The sequence below is a fragment of the Nyctereutes procyonoides genome, unplaced genomic scaffold (assembly GCF_905146905.1).
Source record: "Nyctereutes procyonoides isolate TBG_1078 unplaced genomic scaffold, NYPRO_anot_genome, whole genome shotgun sequence".
Lineage (NCBI taxonomy): Eukaryota > Metazoa > Chordata > Mammalia > Carnivora > Canidae > Nyctereutes > Nyctereutes procyonoides.
The window spans coordinates 60,652,301-60,669,590 of record NW_026575126.1 but is presented as its reverse complement, the minus strand read 5'-3'; the positions used below and the strand labels follow the sequence as shown (position 1 = coordinate 60,669,590).

Here is a 17,290-nt window from a genome sequence, read left to right as displayed (position 1 = left end):
CAAGTTCCCACCCAACCCTCCACCAGACCAGAAAATCAGAAGCCTCCTTACGCGGATGCTCATACAGAAACTAAGTTTATTATTTTTTCTTCTTAAAAAAAAAAAAGAAAAAAAAAAACTCATGGTAGAGAGAAGCCCCTCCCCCTTCCCCTAAGGGTGAGGGGCCGTGAAAGATAGCTGGGGAATCAAGTACAAGGGGGTGGGGACAGAGACTATCTTGCCACCCTTAACACTGCCCAGCCATGTGGGGTGGAAGGGAAGGGGTTATGTGAAGAGCCCCATTTCCATGACAACCAGTTGCCTACCCCCTACTTTGGTGGAAAGAAGGGAGAAGGCCCCTATGTCTCCCTGGAGGCTTTCCCCCCTCAAAAGACTTCAAGTAGTGGTTAAGAGTCAGGCCTGGTTGTGAAGGGAGAGGGGCCATGGCGGAAAGCCTAGGTGGAGGGGCAACCCACTCACGTCTTGGCCTTTCGGCCTCTGTGACTAATGGTAGGGCCAGCCAGGTGGGGAGGGGCACTGCTGCGCAGGATGCGCTGGTCCCCTTGGTTAGTGGCCCCACCAAGTCGGCGGGGGCCAGGCCGGCGACGTGGGGTCCCATCTACTTCCTCCTCCTCACCTGAGGCTTCAGCCTCAGACTCCTCTACTGAACCCTCAGGCCCTAGGGGACTTGGGGGCTGTAAGCGGCCCCGCTTTGCCAGCCCAGGACCCCCGCCAACTGGTGCCCCTGCCCGTTTGCGAGGCACCTTCTCAGTCTCTAGTGGGGGGACTAGAGACCCTGGACGCAGCCGGGTCGAACGCAGTTTTGGAGCTAACGAGACCACGGGAGGTGTCAATTCTAACCCGCCTGGCCCGCTATCTGCTAAATCCAGGTCATCCTGAATTACAGCCACCACCATGGACCCTTCACTCTTTCGTCCCCGCATTCCCTCTGCTTCAAGCCGCAGGCGGGCCAGGCGGGTGAGGGGGCGGCTTCCGTCCTCATCAGAGGAACTACCCTCACTCTCCCCCTGGCCCTGGGGTTGCCGCCGCCTCCCCAATCCACAACTCTCAAGGACAGAAGAGCTGTCACGGTCCAAGACAGGGAGCTGGCTGGGCCGAGGTGACGGTGGATTCTTGGGAGGTCGGCCCCGCTTCCGCTTGGGTGGGGATGTTGAAATGGTGAGATTGGTGACAGTGTTGGCGACAGTAGCAGTGGGACAGGCTAGGAGTGGTGGGAGTGGTGGCAGGGGAGGTGGTAGCGGGAGTGGCTGTGTCCGGCTCTCTAAGTTGCCATCCCCTGGAGAGGAAATGGTCCCAGGAAGGGGCAAATCTCGTGCCTTAGGGGGCCGCCCACGCCTTCTTTTCTCCACAGGTGATAGGATGATGGGCTCGGGTCTGTGAATTGGCTGGGGTCCAAGACTAAGCTGGGGTCCCAGGACAGGCTCCGCAACAGTAAGGGTCTCGGCCCCAGGGACTGGGTCAGCCCCATTGGTTTTTCCCTTAGGGGCAGATGAAGGTACCTCATCCACCCCTCGCCCAGCATCTGCTGGAGACCTGTTCTTCTTGGGGGGCCTCCCCCTCCGACGTTTCACAGCAGGAGGGGTGATGGCAAGCAGTGCCCCTTCTCCATTCTCTGGGCTGCCCCCACCAGTCACCCCTAGCTCAATGCGACGGCGAGCTATGAAGGGTTGCTGAGTTGGGGTGGGCAGTGTGGATGGGGGAGCAGCTTCACAGGGCCCACTGGTGGGAGGTGAGGATTCTGGCCCTGACATGCTGCGGGCAGATGGGCTTCCTGGGCTGGCACCAGTCTCAGAGACCCCAGGCACTAGGGTGCTGGCAGTTCCCCGCTGCTGTCGCCGTCGCCTCACCAGTTCCTTCTCCTCTACCACAGTCACCAGCCGTCCTGGCAGCTTGCGGAGAACTTTGGGGCCTGGAGGCTGCCCTGGCCGACCAGCCCCCTGACCCCTAATTTCTACATCAGCACTGGTGCGACGCCGAGGGGGCCGGGCAGGTGAAGGACTCTCAGGTGAGGAGGTGGCGGAGGATGAGGTGGATGGGGCTGCGACCTCTGCTGAAACAAGTTCCTGTGGCTTCTCTGGGCTGGAGGTTGGGGTCTGGGCCTCCACCAGCTCTTCTGAGCTCTTGTCAGCCTCCAATGGCTCCTGAAGTAGCTCATCAGATGCTGCTGAAGGTGGGAGATCCAGCCCATTGCTCTCACTCAGACACGAGGGCACCTCCTCACCATCAGGCAGCACTGTGAGGATGGTCCCCTCAGCAGGCTCTGGCACTTCCTGCTCTTGACCGTTGGGGACGCTGTCAGCCTCCAGGGTTGGGCTAGGTGCAGAAGAGGCGAGAGAAAGGTTCTTCTCTGATATAGGCAGGATCTCAACAGCAACTGGCAACAGATCCTTAGGGGGCACAAGAGTAAGCAGGGAAGTCTCGGAACTGGCCATATCAGCCAGCTCCGGGGACTCGGTAGATGCCAATGCTTGTGCACAAAGCTCTGTCTCAGGCCCCAAGCCCAAGGGGAGGTTGGTGACTGGGGGGGAGACGGGCACAGAAGGTAGACCAAGCAGGAGAGGGGAGGAAGGAGTTGAAAGAGAGGTCTGGGTGGGAGGTGGGGTATGAGCTGGTGGAGGAGTACAGGCAGGAGGAGGGGTACAGGCAGAAGAACAAGAGGGAGGAATCTGTGAAGGAGGAAGTGGGGGAGAAGGCAAGATATGAACAGGAAGCATGGTTATAGGGTTTGGGGCTGAAATGGGGATTGGGGCAGGGATTGGAACAGGGATTGGGGCAGGAATTACAGCAGGAGCTGAAGCTGGAGGGGGTCGAGGCCTAGGTGCTGGCCGGGGAACTCTCTCCCTGGCAGGGCTGCAGCGTGGGGGTGTGGAAATGTTGCGGGTATGATGGGTGGATGTGACAGGAGTGTGGTTTGCCCCTTGAGTCTCAGCCCGGGCTCCACGAAGACGCTCACTGACGCGAGTCCCTGGCCTTTCAGGGGCCTTGGCCTTCTTACTGCGCCGGTGACTGCCTCCACCAGTCCCACAGGAAACCTCATCCCCAGCCCCTGGCCCCTCCTCCTCCTCTTGGGGTAGGCGGAACACCTCCTCCTTGGCTTGGTCCAGGTCCTTGCGGGCAGCTTCCACTTGCTCCTACCAAGAGAGCCCAAACAGTGGATGGTCAGAGGGAGGCAAGCAGGGTGGGGAGCGGGTAGAAAGCAGCCACATCCCCCTTCAATCCCCACCCCCTAGAAATACTCACTTCTGCCTGCTTGAGTTCCTCTCGGCTCACCTCCTCCAGTGAGGCTTCCAGGAATTTCATGGCATAGCGCTCAATCGGGGTCAGCTGTGGGAAGGAGCAGTAGTGATGAACATACGGGTTTGGTAACCGGGGCCCATCACCCTTATTTTCACCAGAGAAGACAGAAGGAGGATCACAAAGTCTAGAGGAAGTAGTTGTGAAGAGTGAGGTTGAGAACTAGTAGGTCCAACACTGACCTGTTCTACAAGGGCAGCGATTTCCTGCTCAGCTCGGGACATCTCTTCATCTTCCACGCCAGGCCGGTTGGCCTCCTCTCCCTCACCAGTGGGAAACCCGTCATTCTCATTGAATTCTGCCAGCTCAGCCACCTGTTCAGCCTTGGCCTGGGTGGCTGCACGGATATCCTCTTCATCCTCTGCACGACATAGTGCCTGCAAAGATGTGGGGAAGAAAAGCAGGAAAATTAAAGAATCCTACATCCTTTGGTTTGATTCTGGCAAAAATTAAAGGACTAGTTAACACCAAACCAGGCTTACAACTAAGCTCAACTCCCTTCTCAGCCCTCAAAGTTATCAAAGCAATGCAGTATTCCACAGAGGATAAAACAGATTTCACCTGGAGGCCCCCCAGTAAGAACTGTTTTAGAAATCTCTAGCTGTTTCCTTTTCCATGCAAGTTAGACTAAGATCTCCTTAAAAAGAGCAGTCCCACAAAGCTTTAGATACAAAAAATCCCCCATTCTTTTTTGCACTGAGATATCTCTTGACAACAGACTAACCACATCTGATTTTTCCCATGATGAATAACCAGAAAGGTCACACCGAAGTCACCAAGGGATGCAACCTACAGTGTGCCCAGCAATGAGGAGAAGACACTTGGTAGGGAAAAACATCTCCATGGTACTGTACACCCTATAGTTCCTAAACATCTACTTCTGAAAAAATACAAACACCCACCCTTTATCCCCCTCAAATGACAGTAGATTCTCAGATGGGATCCCAGAATCAATCCTATAAAAGCTCTCCAGGGCACCTACCTGGCTCAGTCAGTAGAGTGTACAACTTAATCTCAAAGATGTGAGTTCAAGCCCTACACTGGGCATGGAGCCTACTTAATTAAAAAAAAAAAAAAAAAGGGGGGGCTTCCAAGTGATCCTATTATTATCAGTCAGTGTTTGTTACTTTCTTCCATGAACAGTTCAGAAAAGTGAAAAGTAAGATTCCAGGCTCAGAAAATTAAGCAGACTTGGCTTAACAGACACATTTTAGTAAGTACTGTTAGAATTCAAACCTATAACCGAGAATTTCAAATCCTGTCTTTCTTCTATGAAGTCTTATGAAACAATAAGCAACCTACTCATAAATATCAAAGGCCAACAGCCATCTGGGAAGCAGCAGAAAACATTCTTTCCCTCTGGAAAACCCACACTGTAACTATTAGCTCTACCCTAGAGATTGCCTGTTCTTTCTTCACCTGCTCCAGGATATGGGTCTGCTTGCTGGCCACAGTCTCTTCCTCCTCTTCAGGGGCAGAGGGCACAGATGAGCCAGATGGCTCTTCCAGGGGCATATCAAACAGCTCTCGGATGGTCTGCTTTGGAGAGAGAGGGAAATGTCAGGGCCAATGCAATGATGGCCCAGATCTATGAGATAATAGCTAGAAGTAATCAGAAATGGGGTGCCTGGGTGGCTCAGTCAGTTAAGCATCTGCCTTTGCCTCAGGTCATGATCCCAGAGTCCTGGAATCGAGCCCTGCATGCATCGGGTTTTCTGCTCAGCAGGGAACCTGCTTCTTTCTCCCTCTGCTGATCCCCCTGCTTGTGCTGTTAAATAAATAAATAAAATCTTCAAAAGAAAAGAAAAAAAAAAGTAGTAGTAATCAGAAATGCCACTAGTGGGACACCTGAGTGGCTCAGTGGTTGAGCACCTACCTTTAGTCCAGGGTGTGATCCTGGAGTCCCAGAATCGAGTCCCACACATCGGGCTCCCTGCATGGAGCCTGCTTCTCTCTCTCTACCTATGTCTCTGTCTAGGTCTCTCATGAATAAATAAATAACGTCTTAAAAAAAAAAAAAGCCACTACTTGAAGAGAAAGATCTGTGGAGGCCAAAAGATCCTATTTTTTAAAAGGTTTATTTATTTTAGAAAGAAAGAGTGAGCACACGCACATGAGGGGAGGGGCACAGGAAGAGAATCTTTCAAGCCAGACTGCCTGTTGAGAGCAGAGCCCACTGCTGGGCTCAATCTCATGACCCATAAAATCACAGCCTGAGCAGAAACCAACAGCAGGATGGACACTTAACCAACTGAACTACCCAGGAGCCCCAGTATCCTCTTTAATAAGCAGGAACAACCCCTAGGGACATATAGCAGTTCTCTATGCCTTCCTGCTTAGACTGGAAGATCTTGGTACCTGTTTAAAATAGGCTGTGGTGAAGTTGCCTCCCTCAATGGCCATGTCTCCCAACATTCTCTTCTGATTTGCCTTTTTTAGGATGTTCTCCTCCACTGTCCGTTCACTGATAAGTCTAAGGAATGATGAAAGCCAAGTATAAATAGACAAATACATTAATAAAGCCTATCAGTAAAGAGGATGCAAGTTGAGGGGAAACTAGGCAATACCTGTAAATGTGGACATCTCGGGTTTGGCCAATTCGGTGGCAGCGATCCTGGGCCTGTGCATCCATGGTGGGATTCCAGTCGCTGTCATAAAAAACGACAGTGTCTGCTCCTGTCAGGTTCACACCCACACCCCCACTCCGAGTTGAAAGGATGAAGCAAAATATGCGTTTGTCTGCATTGAATCGTTCCATCAAAGCCTAGAGAAAAAAAAAATAGTATCAGGAGACATATCCCCCCCAAACAGACCAAACGCTTAGTGGGGCCCCTTCTGGAACCCTGAGGTCTGGAAAATGGAGACAGTAGCTAATGTGAACCTCGAAGGGCTGCAGATGCCCAGGTTACCTGTCTCTGTTCAACTCTAGTAGACCCATCCAGACGCAAGTAGAGGTGGCCATGGTAGGTGAGAAACTGTTCCAATACATCCAGCATCCGGGTCATCTGGGTGAATATGAGCACCCGGTGGCCCTCCGCCTTTAGCTGTCGCAACAGCACTGCCAATGTTTGCAACTTTCCTGAAGAAATATGAAGGGGTACAGGGAGCTTGCTATAAGCTGGAATAGGGAGAACACTTAGCACTGGAAGACTGTAGTTGAAAGATAAATAAGTGGGGATTCAGGTGGGGATTTCAATTAGCCTAAGAGATCAAAACTATTTAACTTTAGGGATGCCTGGGCAGTTCAGTGTCTGACTCTTGGTTTCAGCTCAGGTTGTAATCTCAGAGCCAGCTCCAGGTTCCCTCTCCCCCACCTTCCACTCATACACAGGTGTGAACATCCATGCTCCCTAAAATTAACTAAATCCTTAAAAAAAATTGTTTTAACTTTATTTTTCTTCCCTTATGGGGTCCCCTCTTCAGTCTGCTTCCGTCTTGGATCTAACTTCTGCATCTAGCCAAGAGTAGGAAAACATATAGACCCTTGGGAGGAAAAAAGGAACCCTTAATGGTGTATAAGCAGGAAGGAAACCTTAAGTACTACACTCAGTTATGCCAGATAAAACACAAAACATTCACAGGACAGGCATCAACAACATCTTTTGGCTGTCATGACCTACATACAGGGATTGAAAAATCACTGAGATCAGAACCATGGAGAGAGGATCTTATGAGGTTATCTTTAGTTCAACCTCCCCATCAAACACAGAAACACCCCTGCAATGTTTCTAATAAATCAGTTTGAATGCTTTTAACAAAGACTTTCAATTCTTCTACTCTAAATGGTTTCAAATGTTACAAAATTATATTTTTTCAAATGTCACAAAATTATTTACTAAAATACTGAGTACGTATATAGTAATAAAAATATTTTTCTGGTTTTTAAAAAAAATTCCTGAGAGACAGAGAGAGAGTGAGGCAGACACACAGATAGAGGGAGAAGCAGGCTCCCTGCAGGAACCCGATGCAGAACTCAATCCTGGACCCTGGCATCACACCCTGAGTCAAAGGCAGAAGCTCAACTGCTGAGCTACCCAGGCATCCCAGTATTTTGCTGTCTTACGTTCTAAGGCCATTTAGGAAATCTCCAAACATGTTACTATAATAATATCTCTGCAGGGTTGTGGCAGAAACAATTCACTACTTTTCAAAAGATATTCTTACTTAACAGAACCCAATTTACACTGTAGGTACCTGGCAAGGATCCTCTGATCCCAGGGACGAGAAACCCCAAACCAACCCCAACAGATAAATCATGATCAGTCTAAATAAGCCATAGTTCCTCTTTGCCATTTCCCTTTATCAGTGGTTATTCTAGGGATGGGCCTATAGCACAAATTAAGACAGAGAGTTGTGAAGCACAGTCAATGAGAACTTTCTCCCCACCCCTAAAAGGGAAACTTGCTGAGAGTATTTTATCTCAAGCCCTGCTTCCTGCTCAGAGGATTGCTGTGCTCCCTAGAACTGTGGCAGCCATAGTAAGACCATCAAGAAATACTCAAGAGAATAAAAAGATAAAACCTAAGGATTGCAGAAAGACCAGAAGGTCCTGGGTCCATGAAGACATCAATAAGCTGAACCAGTCACATACCATTATTCTCAAGGAAACAAATGCTCTTGTGGTTAAAACCACTATGGGTCAGTTTTCCATTACCTGCAGCCAAATGCATTCTAACCAACAGGATTCTAACCAAAGACAAGAAGATCCTGTGTTTTTCCCAAAACTATTATTTACTGTGCAGTCTTCTACCACTTGCACCTTTGCCCATGAATCTGAAAACTCTATGCTAGGCTATCTTATTTACCACTGCATCCCAAATGATTAGCAAAATACAATACATACTCACAAAATAATCACTGAATGAACTGAACCACTGAATGAGTTAGCACAAATTTTCAACTTTCATCAAAGTCAAATTCATGAATGCCAAGAATCCATCATAAGGCCTACATTTCTCTATTTTGCCTCTAAGTATAGCCTAAAAAATTGTTTAATTCACAAAAATCTTATATACAGCATCCCTTTGATATGGCACCCTTGCTAGTAGGAGAGGAAAAAAAAGGTCAAGGGATCCTTAACAACAAACTTACCACAATCATACTGGATGAGCCTCAAGTCAGGGAACTGGGTGCGCATGTTACACACAATACGGTGCAAAGGACGAGCTCGGGGCCAGAGCTCACAAGCCAATTGCTCCTGGAAGGCTGCCTGACGTGGGGCCAGCCAAGGAGGTGGGTGGCAGGCATGCAGGGAAGGGGGAGGTGCCTCCACAGGAGGCATGACAAAGATGAACCTGTGAAGGAAGAAGGTAAGCAGTATAAAAGATGGAACTCTGAAAGGCCCCAGAAGTGCACCTTCACCAGCCCTAACCACTACATCCACTCAGAGGCCCCAAGACCCGCTTCCCATTAGCACTTAGCCCTGCCAACCTCTCAATGATTTCTGACAGCTGGTCTAGTCGTTGCTGGGGAAACAGTACAGCCTGGCGGGCAGCCTCGGTATAAGTCCAAAAGGTGGGGTGGCTGGGGCCAGGAGAACGAGGGCCGATGGGGCTGGCAACAGGTTGGGGCAGGGTACAGAAATCCAGGACTTCAGTCCCATACACAGGTGCCAGGGCCCCATGAGCCTCACTAAGTTGGAAAATCCGTTCCAGGCGTTCAGACCGCTGCCGCTTCCGCTTTTCCTCCAGAGAGTCCTAAGGATGATAGAAAAAAAAAACACAGAAAAAGTAATCAGTGTCCTCCTAAAAAACCCGACCATTCCTCCCAGAATTAAGCATAACCTATGGAAACCATAAGATTCAAACCTACATTATGCCTATAGTAGTTTTCTAAGTTGTCAATAATGAAAGTTATTCCTTTCATAATGTTAAATAGCTTCTCTGCAAAAAAACAAAACAAAACAAAACAAAACAAAAAACCCATGATCTTCCTTCACAGGCTACCAAAACAGAATGCCTAAATCTTCAAAATTAAGATCTGTATATCCAGCAAGCTTGTAAGATCGATGATTTCTGGGAATTTTCCTAAATAACACTTACTCCACAACATTCAAATTAATTTGCATGCTTGAAGTGGATCCAAAACAATTATTAAAAGCCCTCAAGTCACTGACCAGGATAGAGTGGCTAATCAAATCCACAGCAGGTTTCTGCCAAGGGTCAGACTGAAATGGAGCAGGATGGCAACAGCTAAATCAGACATCTAGGTTTCATCACCGTAAGAGAACAAAGGGGAGTGCCTTTGCAGAGAGAAAATCTGTAGGACTTTGACACCGTCTTTTCCCATCACTAGTGCTTCTGGTTTCACAGGCTATAAAACTATCTTTTTTTTCAGCACTTACCACATTTGCAGCTTTACACCTGTATGACTCTTTAATAAGACAGCCTTCTATCCACAAAACTGTAACGCCATGTAAATTCAAGTCATATCTGACCTTGCTCACTATAATCACCCACTATCTAGCACCATGTAGGCTCTCAATCAACAGCGGTTATTAGAATGAAGAAAAGGAGACTGGACCCCAGGAGATGGTCCTGAAAAAAAAAAAAGTGTCCCAAATCGCCCTCCCTGACTGCTCCCTTAAACTTGACCTCTTAAGCTCATGGTGATCAAAGTGAAAAAGGAAAGCATCCTAGCAGAGCAGGACAGCTCTCAAAAGTAGTAGCAAAGGAGAAAATATTTGCAAATCATGTATCTGAAAAGGTATTTGTACCCAGAATATATAAAGAGCTCAAATCAGTAAAGCAATCCAATTAAAAAGGGCAGGGATGCCTGGCTGGCTCAGTTGGTACAGCATGCTCTTGATCCTGATCTCAGGATTGTGAGCTCAAGCCCCACTTTGGGTGTAGAATTTACTTTAAAAAAAAAAAATCAAAAAAATGACAAAAATAAACTGAATATTTAAAATTTCTTTAAAGAAAATACGCAAATGGTCAATCACTGAAAAGATGCTCAACACATCATTAGCCATTAGGAAAACAAATCAAAACCCACAAGATATCACTTCATACCCACTAGGATGGCTACAACCAAAAAGACAATAGCAAGTGTTGGCACATATGTGGAGAACCTGGAACCCTTATGCCAGTGAGATGTAAAATGGCATAGCCACTTTGGAAAACAGTTTGATAGTTCCTCAATCAGTTAAACATAGTTACTGTTGGACTCAGCAATTCTGCTCCTAGGCATACATCCAATACAACTTAAAACATATGAAAACATAAAATCTTATACATGAATATTTAGAGCAGCCATTATTCACAACAGTCAAAAAGAAATAACTCAAATGTGTCCATCAGCTGATGAACAGATAATATAAAACGTATACCCTACAACAGAATGTTATTCAACAATTAAAGTTCCAACATAAGCTACAATGTTGAAGAACCTCAAAAACATTAAGATGAATGAAAAAGCCAGTCACAAAAGACCATATACCCTATGACAGCATAGGCAAATCTAAAGGGACAGAAAGATTAATGGTTTCCTAAAGTTGAGAGATGAAAGGGTTGGAAGATGATAACTAAAAGTGTGGGGTTCTTTTTTAGGATCATGAAATATTTTCAAGTTGAATGCAGTGATGGTTGTAACCTACGTGAATATACTAAAAGTCAATGAATTACACACTTTACATGGGTAAGCTGCATGGTATACTATGGTCTTTAAGTCAAACTGTTCAAAGAAAAAAAAGAGTTTTAAGAATTTTCTACATACTTGTAGAGCAACCAACATTTAGCACAAACCATGGGTAAGGGATCTAGTTCTCCTTTCTACTTTCAGCAAGCCAGACCAACATGGCTTGCTGAAAGATCAAAGGTGGAGTAAATGGTTCTGATAGAGTGGGGGCCTAGTGCTGAGGCAAAGTATAAGCAGCAGCTCTGGAAAATAAAGGGAGAAAAAAACAAAGAGGGCCTGGAACGATTCCCTAGATCTTTCTTCCTATTACTTCCTGGACTATTTCACTCAATTTGAGCTGTAAATTTAACAACCAAACATATATGGAACCATACACATAACAGAAAAAAAACAGCTATCACAAGTTCATGGAAGGACAAGAAACATAGTTCTTTTTATTGCCCACTTGATCACCATGGAGGTAAAAAACTGTAAGAGATAACCATCAGTCAGAGGCTTGCCATCTTTAGGGAACTGTATTCCACGGTGTCACCTCCCCTCAGACGTTCAAATACTTGACAAATGTGATGCTTTTAGCAACTGAGAAAAGTCTTCCTATCTCTGAGGAATGCCTCTTGTCCCAAAAGAGGAGAAAGCAATGGAGTCAGCACATCTGAGTTCTCACAAGTTGTGTCACCTCTATAACATTGAGTGGCCTAGTTTCTTCACCTGTAAAATGGGCAATTAGATGCCAACACTGACTCAAGAATAAGCAAGCAAGTACCAAATTAACCAATAGTAACAAGGCAACCTTGAACATACCAGTAATTCTTTGAAGTTTTAAACGCACATTAGGTCCTCAATTACTCCCCTGAGAAGGGCAGAATATAGATATTATTCCCATTATACAGATAAGAGGACAGGGCCAGTCAAGGAGGAGAGAAGGGACTGGTCCAACTGCACACTCAACTACCAGGTCCACAAAACTAGGCTTTGTAGTTTACCAAGATAAAAATAACATTGTTCTACTCCACTTTACCAACGCTCCAAAGAAACCCAACCTCCTATTTCCTCTCCTCTGAGAGAGTAAAACTTACCAGATAGAAAGGGGAACGAGGTGGTGGTGGGGGCTGGCGTCGAGGCCGGGGACCACTGAACGAGGTAGCAGTGGAGGGAGGGCTGGGGGGACTAGGGCGCAATGTCAGTGTCTCAGGCTCATCCTTGGCAACAGGCAGCCGGGATACCATGGTGACAGGCAAGGGAGCAGATCCAGATGCCGAAACCACAAGGGAGGATGTCTGGGAAGCTGGGGCCTGTGTTGAGGCTGGGGCTAGCGCCAGAGTCTGGGCTGCAGCTGGGCCCAAGGGCGGCACCGGAACAGGGGCAGGACTCAAGGTCAATGTTTGCACCGAAGCTGGGGTCAGGAGTGAAGCAGATGACGATACTGGAGCCAAAGTCAGTGTGTGAGCGGAGGCTGGGCCCATCGGAGAAGCTGGAGTCAAAGGGGGTGCTGGAGCCAGAGACAGCGTCTGCGATGGACCCAGTGGTGGTCCTGGTGCCAAAGACAGCGTCTGCGATGGAGCTGGTACTAGGGATGATGCTGGAGTCAGTGATAATGTCTGAGCTGGAAAAGGCCCCTGAGGGTTCCCCGTTCCCAAAGAGAGGGTCTGAGATGGAGACGAGCCACCAGGAGTGGATGCTAAAGCTGGGGCTAAGGCCAGTGTCTGCGAAGAAGCTGGGCTTGGGAGAGGCGACGGAACCGGGGCTGGTACCATAGTCTGAGTTGATGATGGAGCCAACACAGGAGTTGGGGCTGGCACCAGTGAAGAAGCTGAAGCTAAAGGAGTTCCCGGAGTAGATGATGAAGCCAGAATTGGAACTGGAGTCTGCGATGGAGCCAGGACGGGAGCAGGACCTGGTGATGGAGCCAGGACTGGAAGAGGAGCCAGGGAAGGAGCTGGAGAAGGAGCCAGGATTGCTGTCTGTGGAGCCACCATGGGAGCCAGAGAGGTGGCTAGAGCCTGAGATGCAGAAGGTGCTGGAGCCAGAAGGGAAGCCTGAGCTGGAGCTGGATTTGGTGCTGCCGGAAAAGGATTAGCCAGAGCAGAAGCTGGTACCAGGACAGGTGAACATGCTGGGGCCACAGCTGAGTTCAAGCCTGGAACATGTGAAGAGGCTGGAGCCAACAACAGAGGGTGACCAGGTGCCTGAGATGAAGACAGGGATGGAGTTGTGGCCAAACCTAGAGTCAAAGCTGACGCTGATGGGGAAGCCCCAGCTGGTGCCAAAGAAGGAGGTCCAGGAGCTGCTGAGACAACAGGTGCCAGTGCTGGAGTCACATTGGTCAACAGAGCTGGGCCAGAAGCCGAAACAGGCAAGGGGGCTGACATGGGGATGGTGAGTGGAGCTGAGGCTGGGGCAGGAGGCGTGGTGGAAACAGAGATGGGAAGTGAAGATGACACTGGAACTGAGACTGTAGAGGACACAGGACTAGCAAGAGGAGAGGAGTTGGGAACTGGCATTGGAGAAGAGGCTGGCCCAGGGAGTGAGGATTGCACAGGGAGAGGAGAAGAGATGGTCAAGGGAGCAGCTCCGGGTGCTGAAGCTGTGGAGACAGAGGATGAGTTAGCCCCAGAAGTCTTTTCATTACTCCATCCCACCCTTCTCCCTTACCCCCACGCTTTATCCATTTCCTAGAAAACCTTCAATCCCACACCATGGGGTCAAAGATGCAAAGACTCTGACAACATTTCCTTTCCCTCTAAGATTTCATGAAGTATATTTTAAAATAAGGCAAGAGCTCGGCAGCCTAGCTCTGAGGCCCACTACAAAGTGAGTCAGTATGCTGATAAAGAATCTGCTGTGACAAAGAAACCCTCTGGACCACCCTATGTCCATTCCTGGCAAAAACATCTGCTCTTAGCCACTTGGACTCACCACTGACTTCGGGCGAAGGACTGTGGACCAGCTTGAGAAGAGGCCTCACCAGAGTGGACGTGGGGATGGGGGCCCGGGCAGTACCCAGAGTAGGTGTGGGTAGCCGGCCAGGGGTTAATGTGGGGCGTGGAGTCAACACAGCTGGAAGCCCAGAACTTGGAGGCCGGGGTGCTGGGGCCAGTGGAGGAACAGGAGTCAGTCCATCCCGAGGGGCCTGTCTCACTACAATCTTCACCACGCCTGTATTATTCACCATGGTTGGTGGCACTGCAAGAGGAAGCTACATTGAGGGGAAGGTAGAAAAGAAACAAGAGACCCAAAGGATGGAAATAGTCCAGGGGCAGGAGAGGGTAGCAGACAGATATTGGAGATACTGGCAAGGGAAAACAACACTGGGGGAAGGCTGGACAGACAGTAGCCCAGGGCATGCCTGAAAGGACCAAGGCCAGCAAGGGCTAAGTAAGTAGGAAGGCCAGGAGCCTCACCCTGGTTAGCAGCAAGCGGAAGGCTGAGGCCAGTGGGGGCAAGGGTGGTGCTGGGGGTCGAAGAAGGCAGCACAGAGACAGGGGTGGGGCCAGGGGTCGGGGCCACGGCCTGGATGAGAGCCACATGGGCAGGCTGGCTGATGAGGTGGTGCTGCCCCCCTGCTGACACCAGGTGCACCACATTCCCTGGGTTAAGGGAAGAGAGAAAGAAAGAGAAGCAGCTATCAGCAGGAGGAGGGTAGAGGCAAGGGCCAGAGGAAAAGGAAAGAACAGAGAGGGGATAACTTCTCTAGAATGACCTCATCCCTACTTTTCTCAAAAGATTCCTTCTAAACATTCCCTTTGGCCCCACCCCACCAATAGGAAAAGAAACATAAAGGCTGACGTCCGAAGAGAGCAACAAAAACAAAGAGACAAGGAAGAGGAGAAAAAAAGCAGGACAGGGGGTGGGTTTTACCTACTTTGCAGCGGGCGGGGCTGCCCCACAGCAAGCTGGCGCACCTGCGCACCAGTCAAAGTCAGCTTGTTGCCCTGGATTTGGAAGGTGAGAGGTTTGCTTCCTCCTGCACTAGCCACTGGACGTTGTGCCAGTGAGGCCAACTGCCCGATGCTGACCACTTCACCTGCTAGGAACAAAGAAGGGACTTAATGTACACAGCAACTACTCTTAACACCACTTTGCCTCAAGAGGCACAAGTCTCCAGTTCCTCCAAGCCTCCTAACTCAATTTACCAGGTTCCAACAAACTCAGCCTTTGAGCCTTTGATGTACTACACCTTCCAATCCCATTGTTTGCCCAGCAATCTTCTTTATATCCTCTAATGGCCTGCCACCATACTGAGCTAATCACCACCCCAACTCCATGCTGCCCTTTATCCCCAAGTAACTTTCTACTTCTAGGTTTATCACTATTATCTCTGGTGTCATTTCCCCCACTAGCCTGAGAACTCCTTGACAGCTCTTACTCGACTATGAATTTCCAGCATATGGTAAAATATTTCACATGCATTAGCTACCTAGAGTTTTATACTTTTAACATTCTCAAGCTTTTCTCCAGCCCTGTAGCATATATACACTCCTCCCATCTCAAAACCTTCATTCACAGACTCCTCAGAACTTACAGGGCAGGCGAGCCTGCATATCAGGAGACAAGATGAGGCGCTGTGGTGCAGGAGTAGAAGCTGGCACTGCTGTGGTGGGAGCAGTGGCTGTGGTAGTAGAGGTGGTGGTGGCAGCAGCAGAAGGGAAAGTGTAGCCTGGTGGCACTGTCAGGGGCTTCAACAGGCTGGAGGAGCCTGGAGGTGGAGCAGGGCTTAAGCGAACAGGTGCAGGTGGGGCCGGCTTCAAGGACAGGGTTGGTGTAGGAGGCCGTGAGGTCCCACTAAGGACCCCCAGGGGGGATGGCAACACTGCAGACACAAAGCAAACATCTGTCAGATATAGCCTTAGCCTGCTCCCAGAAACCACCACACATGCTCCCAACCTATCAAATACCACACCTGTCTCCAATTTAGCATCCTCACTACTCTAATTTCATTACTTCTTCCCCAATCTGAACAGGCATAATCACAATCTGCCTGAGGTAGCCCCCAGCACACTGGCCCCCTTGTAACTCACCCTGGGGAAGAGGCCCACTGTTTGGCTGCAATGGGGGCAACAGAACAGGGCCAGGAGGCCGGGATGCCGGAATAAGTGGGGGCCCAACAGGCGAAGCTGACACCATCAGTGGTGCTGGCAGCATTGGAGGTGTTGGGCCAGGGGTGGGCTGGGCGGAGAACTCAGGGCCTGGAGAGGGTCGGACGGGGACAGGGCCAATGGGGGTCCGTGGGCTGTTCACCACCACCACTGTCCGGCCTTCCTGCTTGGGCACTGGCTGCAGCATCCTATGAGGACAGAAACAAAAGGGTGGGTAGGAAAGGGAAGGAGAATAAGGAATAGGAAGTCGAAGAAGAAACGTAACAGAAATTACAAAAGCAAAGGGGGTAAAAGGAAAGGACACAAAGGAGAAAGAAAGAGAGATCCAAGATAACCAAAAAGCACCAACCAGAGAAAGGGAGAAACAAATCAGTGACAAACACAAGAGCCCCTCCCAGGACCCTCTTCTAGTTATTGTCTCCCCTAATTCCTCCAGTACTTTGTATCCATCCTATATAAACATTCTAGCCTAGCCTCCAACTCTCTCCTTTCCACCCCAATTTCCACCCCCAGCCAGCTATAGCCACTTTTTCTAGGAACCCATCCCCTTTATCCCTCAACCCTGGTACCTGTTAACCTTCATCTTGACTGGTTTGGGCCGGGGTGGGGGGTCAGGAGCTGTAGCCACTTCTAGCAGTACCCGGCGGGACAGGCGGTGACGGGGTAGAAATGTCTCAGCCTCATATCTAGAGACACGACCCTCCAGGCCAATAAGATCAAACCGACCCATGTCTATCCGCTGGTACAAGAAGAACACAAAAGCATGTTGTCAGAGAGACCAATACAGCAACAATTTCTTGGATATGACACCAATAGCACAGACAACAAAAGAAAAAAAAAACGGGGGATCCCTGGGTGGTGCAGCGGTTTGGCGCCTGCCTTTGGCCCAGGGCGCGATCCTGGAGACCCGGGATCGAATCCCATATCGGGCTCCTGGTGCATGGAGCCTGCTTCTGCCTCTGCCTGTGTCTCTGCCTCTCTCTCTCTCTGTGTGACTATCATAAATAAAATAAAAATTAAAAAAAAAAACAAAACGATAAATTGGACTGTATCAAAAGATACTATCAACAGAATGAGAAATCAAGCCATGTAATGAGACAAAATATTTGCAAGTCATGTATCTGATGTTAGTATCTAGAATATATAAAGAACTCCCACAATTCAACAACGAAACAACCCAATTTAAAAAATCAGGCAAATATACCAAATGGACATTTCTCTAAAGGAAATACACAATAAGCACATGTACCCTAATCATTAGG

At 49.0% G+C, this 17,290-nt stretch overlaps 1 protein-coding gene across 4 annotated transcripts in view; it reads right to left on the bottom strand.

Moving 5' to 3' along the window:
• Positions 1-68: 68 nt before the first annotated feature.
• Positions 69-17,290, bottom strand: part of SRCAP (Snf2 related CREBBP activator protein) — a 32,454-nt gene continuing 15,232 nt past the window's right edge. For 2 of the 4 annotated variants that reach the window (XM_055340169.1, XM_055340171.1), the window contains exons 19-34: positions 16,598-16,767; positions 15,951-16,216; positions 15,455-15,742; positions 14,795-14,959; positions 14,334-14,519; positions 13,849-14,115; positions 12,009-13,516; positions 8,725-8,990; positions 8,386-8,588; positions 6,204-6,373; positions 5,862-6,058; positions 5,653-5,767; positions 4,714-4,833; positions 3,477-3,671; positions 3,241-3,324; positions 70-3,131 (exon numbers count right to left, since the gene is read on the bottom strand). In XM_055340169.1, the coding sequence (XP_055196144.1) occupies positions 456-3,131; positions 3,241-3,324; positions 3,477-3,671; positions 4,714-4,833; positions 5,653-5,767; positions 5,862-6,058; positions 6,204-6,373; positions 8,386-8,588; positions 8,725-8,990; positions 12,009-13,516; positions 13,849-14,115; positions 14,334-14,519; positions 14,795-14,959; positions 15,455-15,742; positions 15,951-16,216; positions 16,598-16,767 (6,876 nt within the window). In that variant the 3' untranslated portion in view covers positions 70-455. Of the gene's footprint in view, positions 3,132-3,240; positions 3,325-3,476; positions 3,672-4,713; positions 4,834-5,652; positions 5,768-5,861; positions 6,059-6,203; positions 6,374-8,385; positions 8,589-8,724; positions 8,991-12,008; positions 13,517-13,848; positions 14,116-14,333; positions 14,520-14,794; positions 14,960-15,454; positions 15,743-15,950; positions 16,217-16,597; positions 16,768-17,290 lie in introns of all 4 variants that reach the window. The other 2 variants (XM_055340172.1, XM_055340173.1) reach the window with 2 other exon arrangements.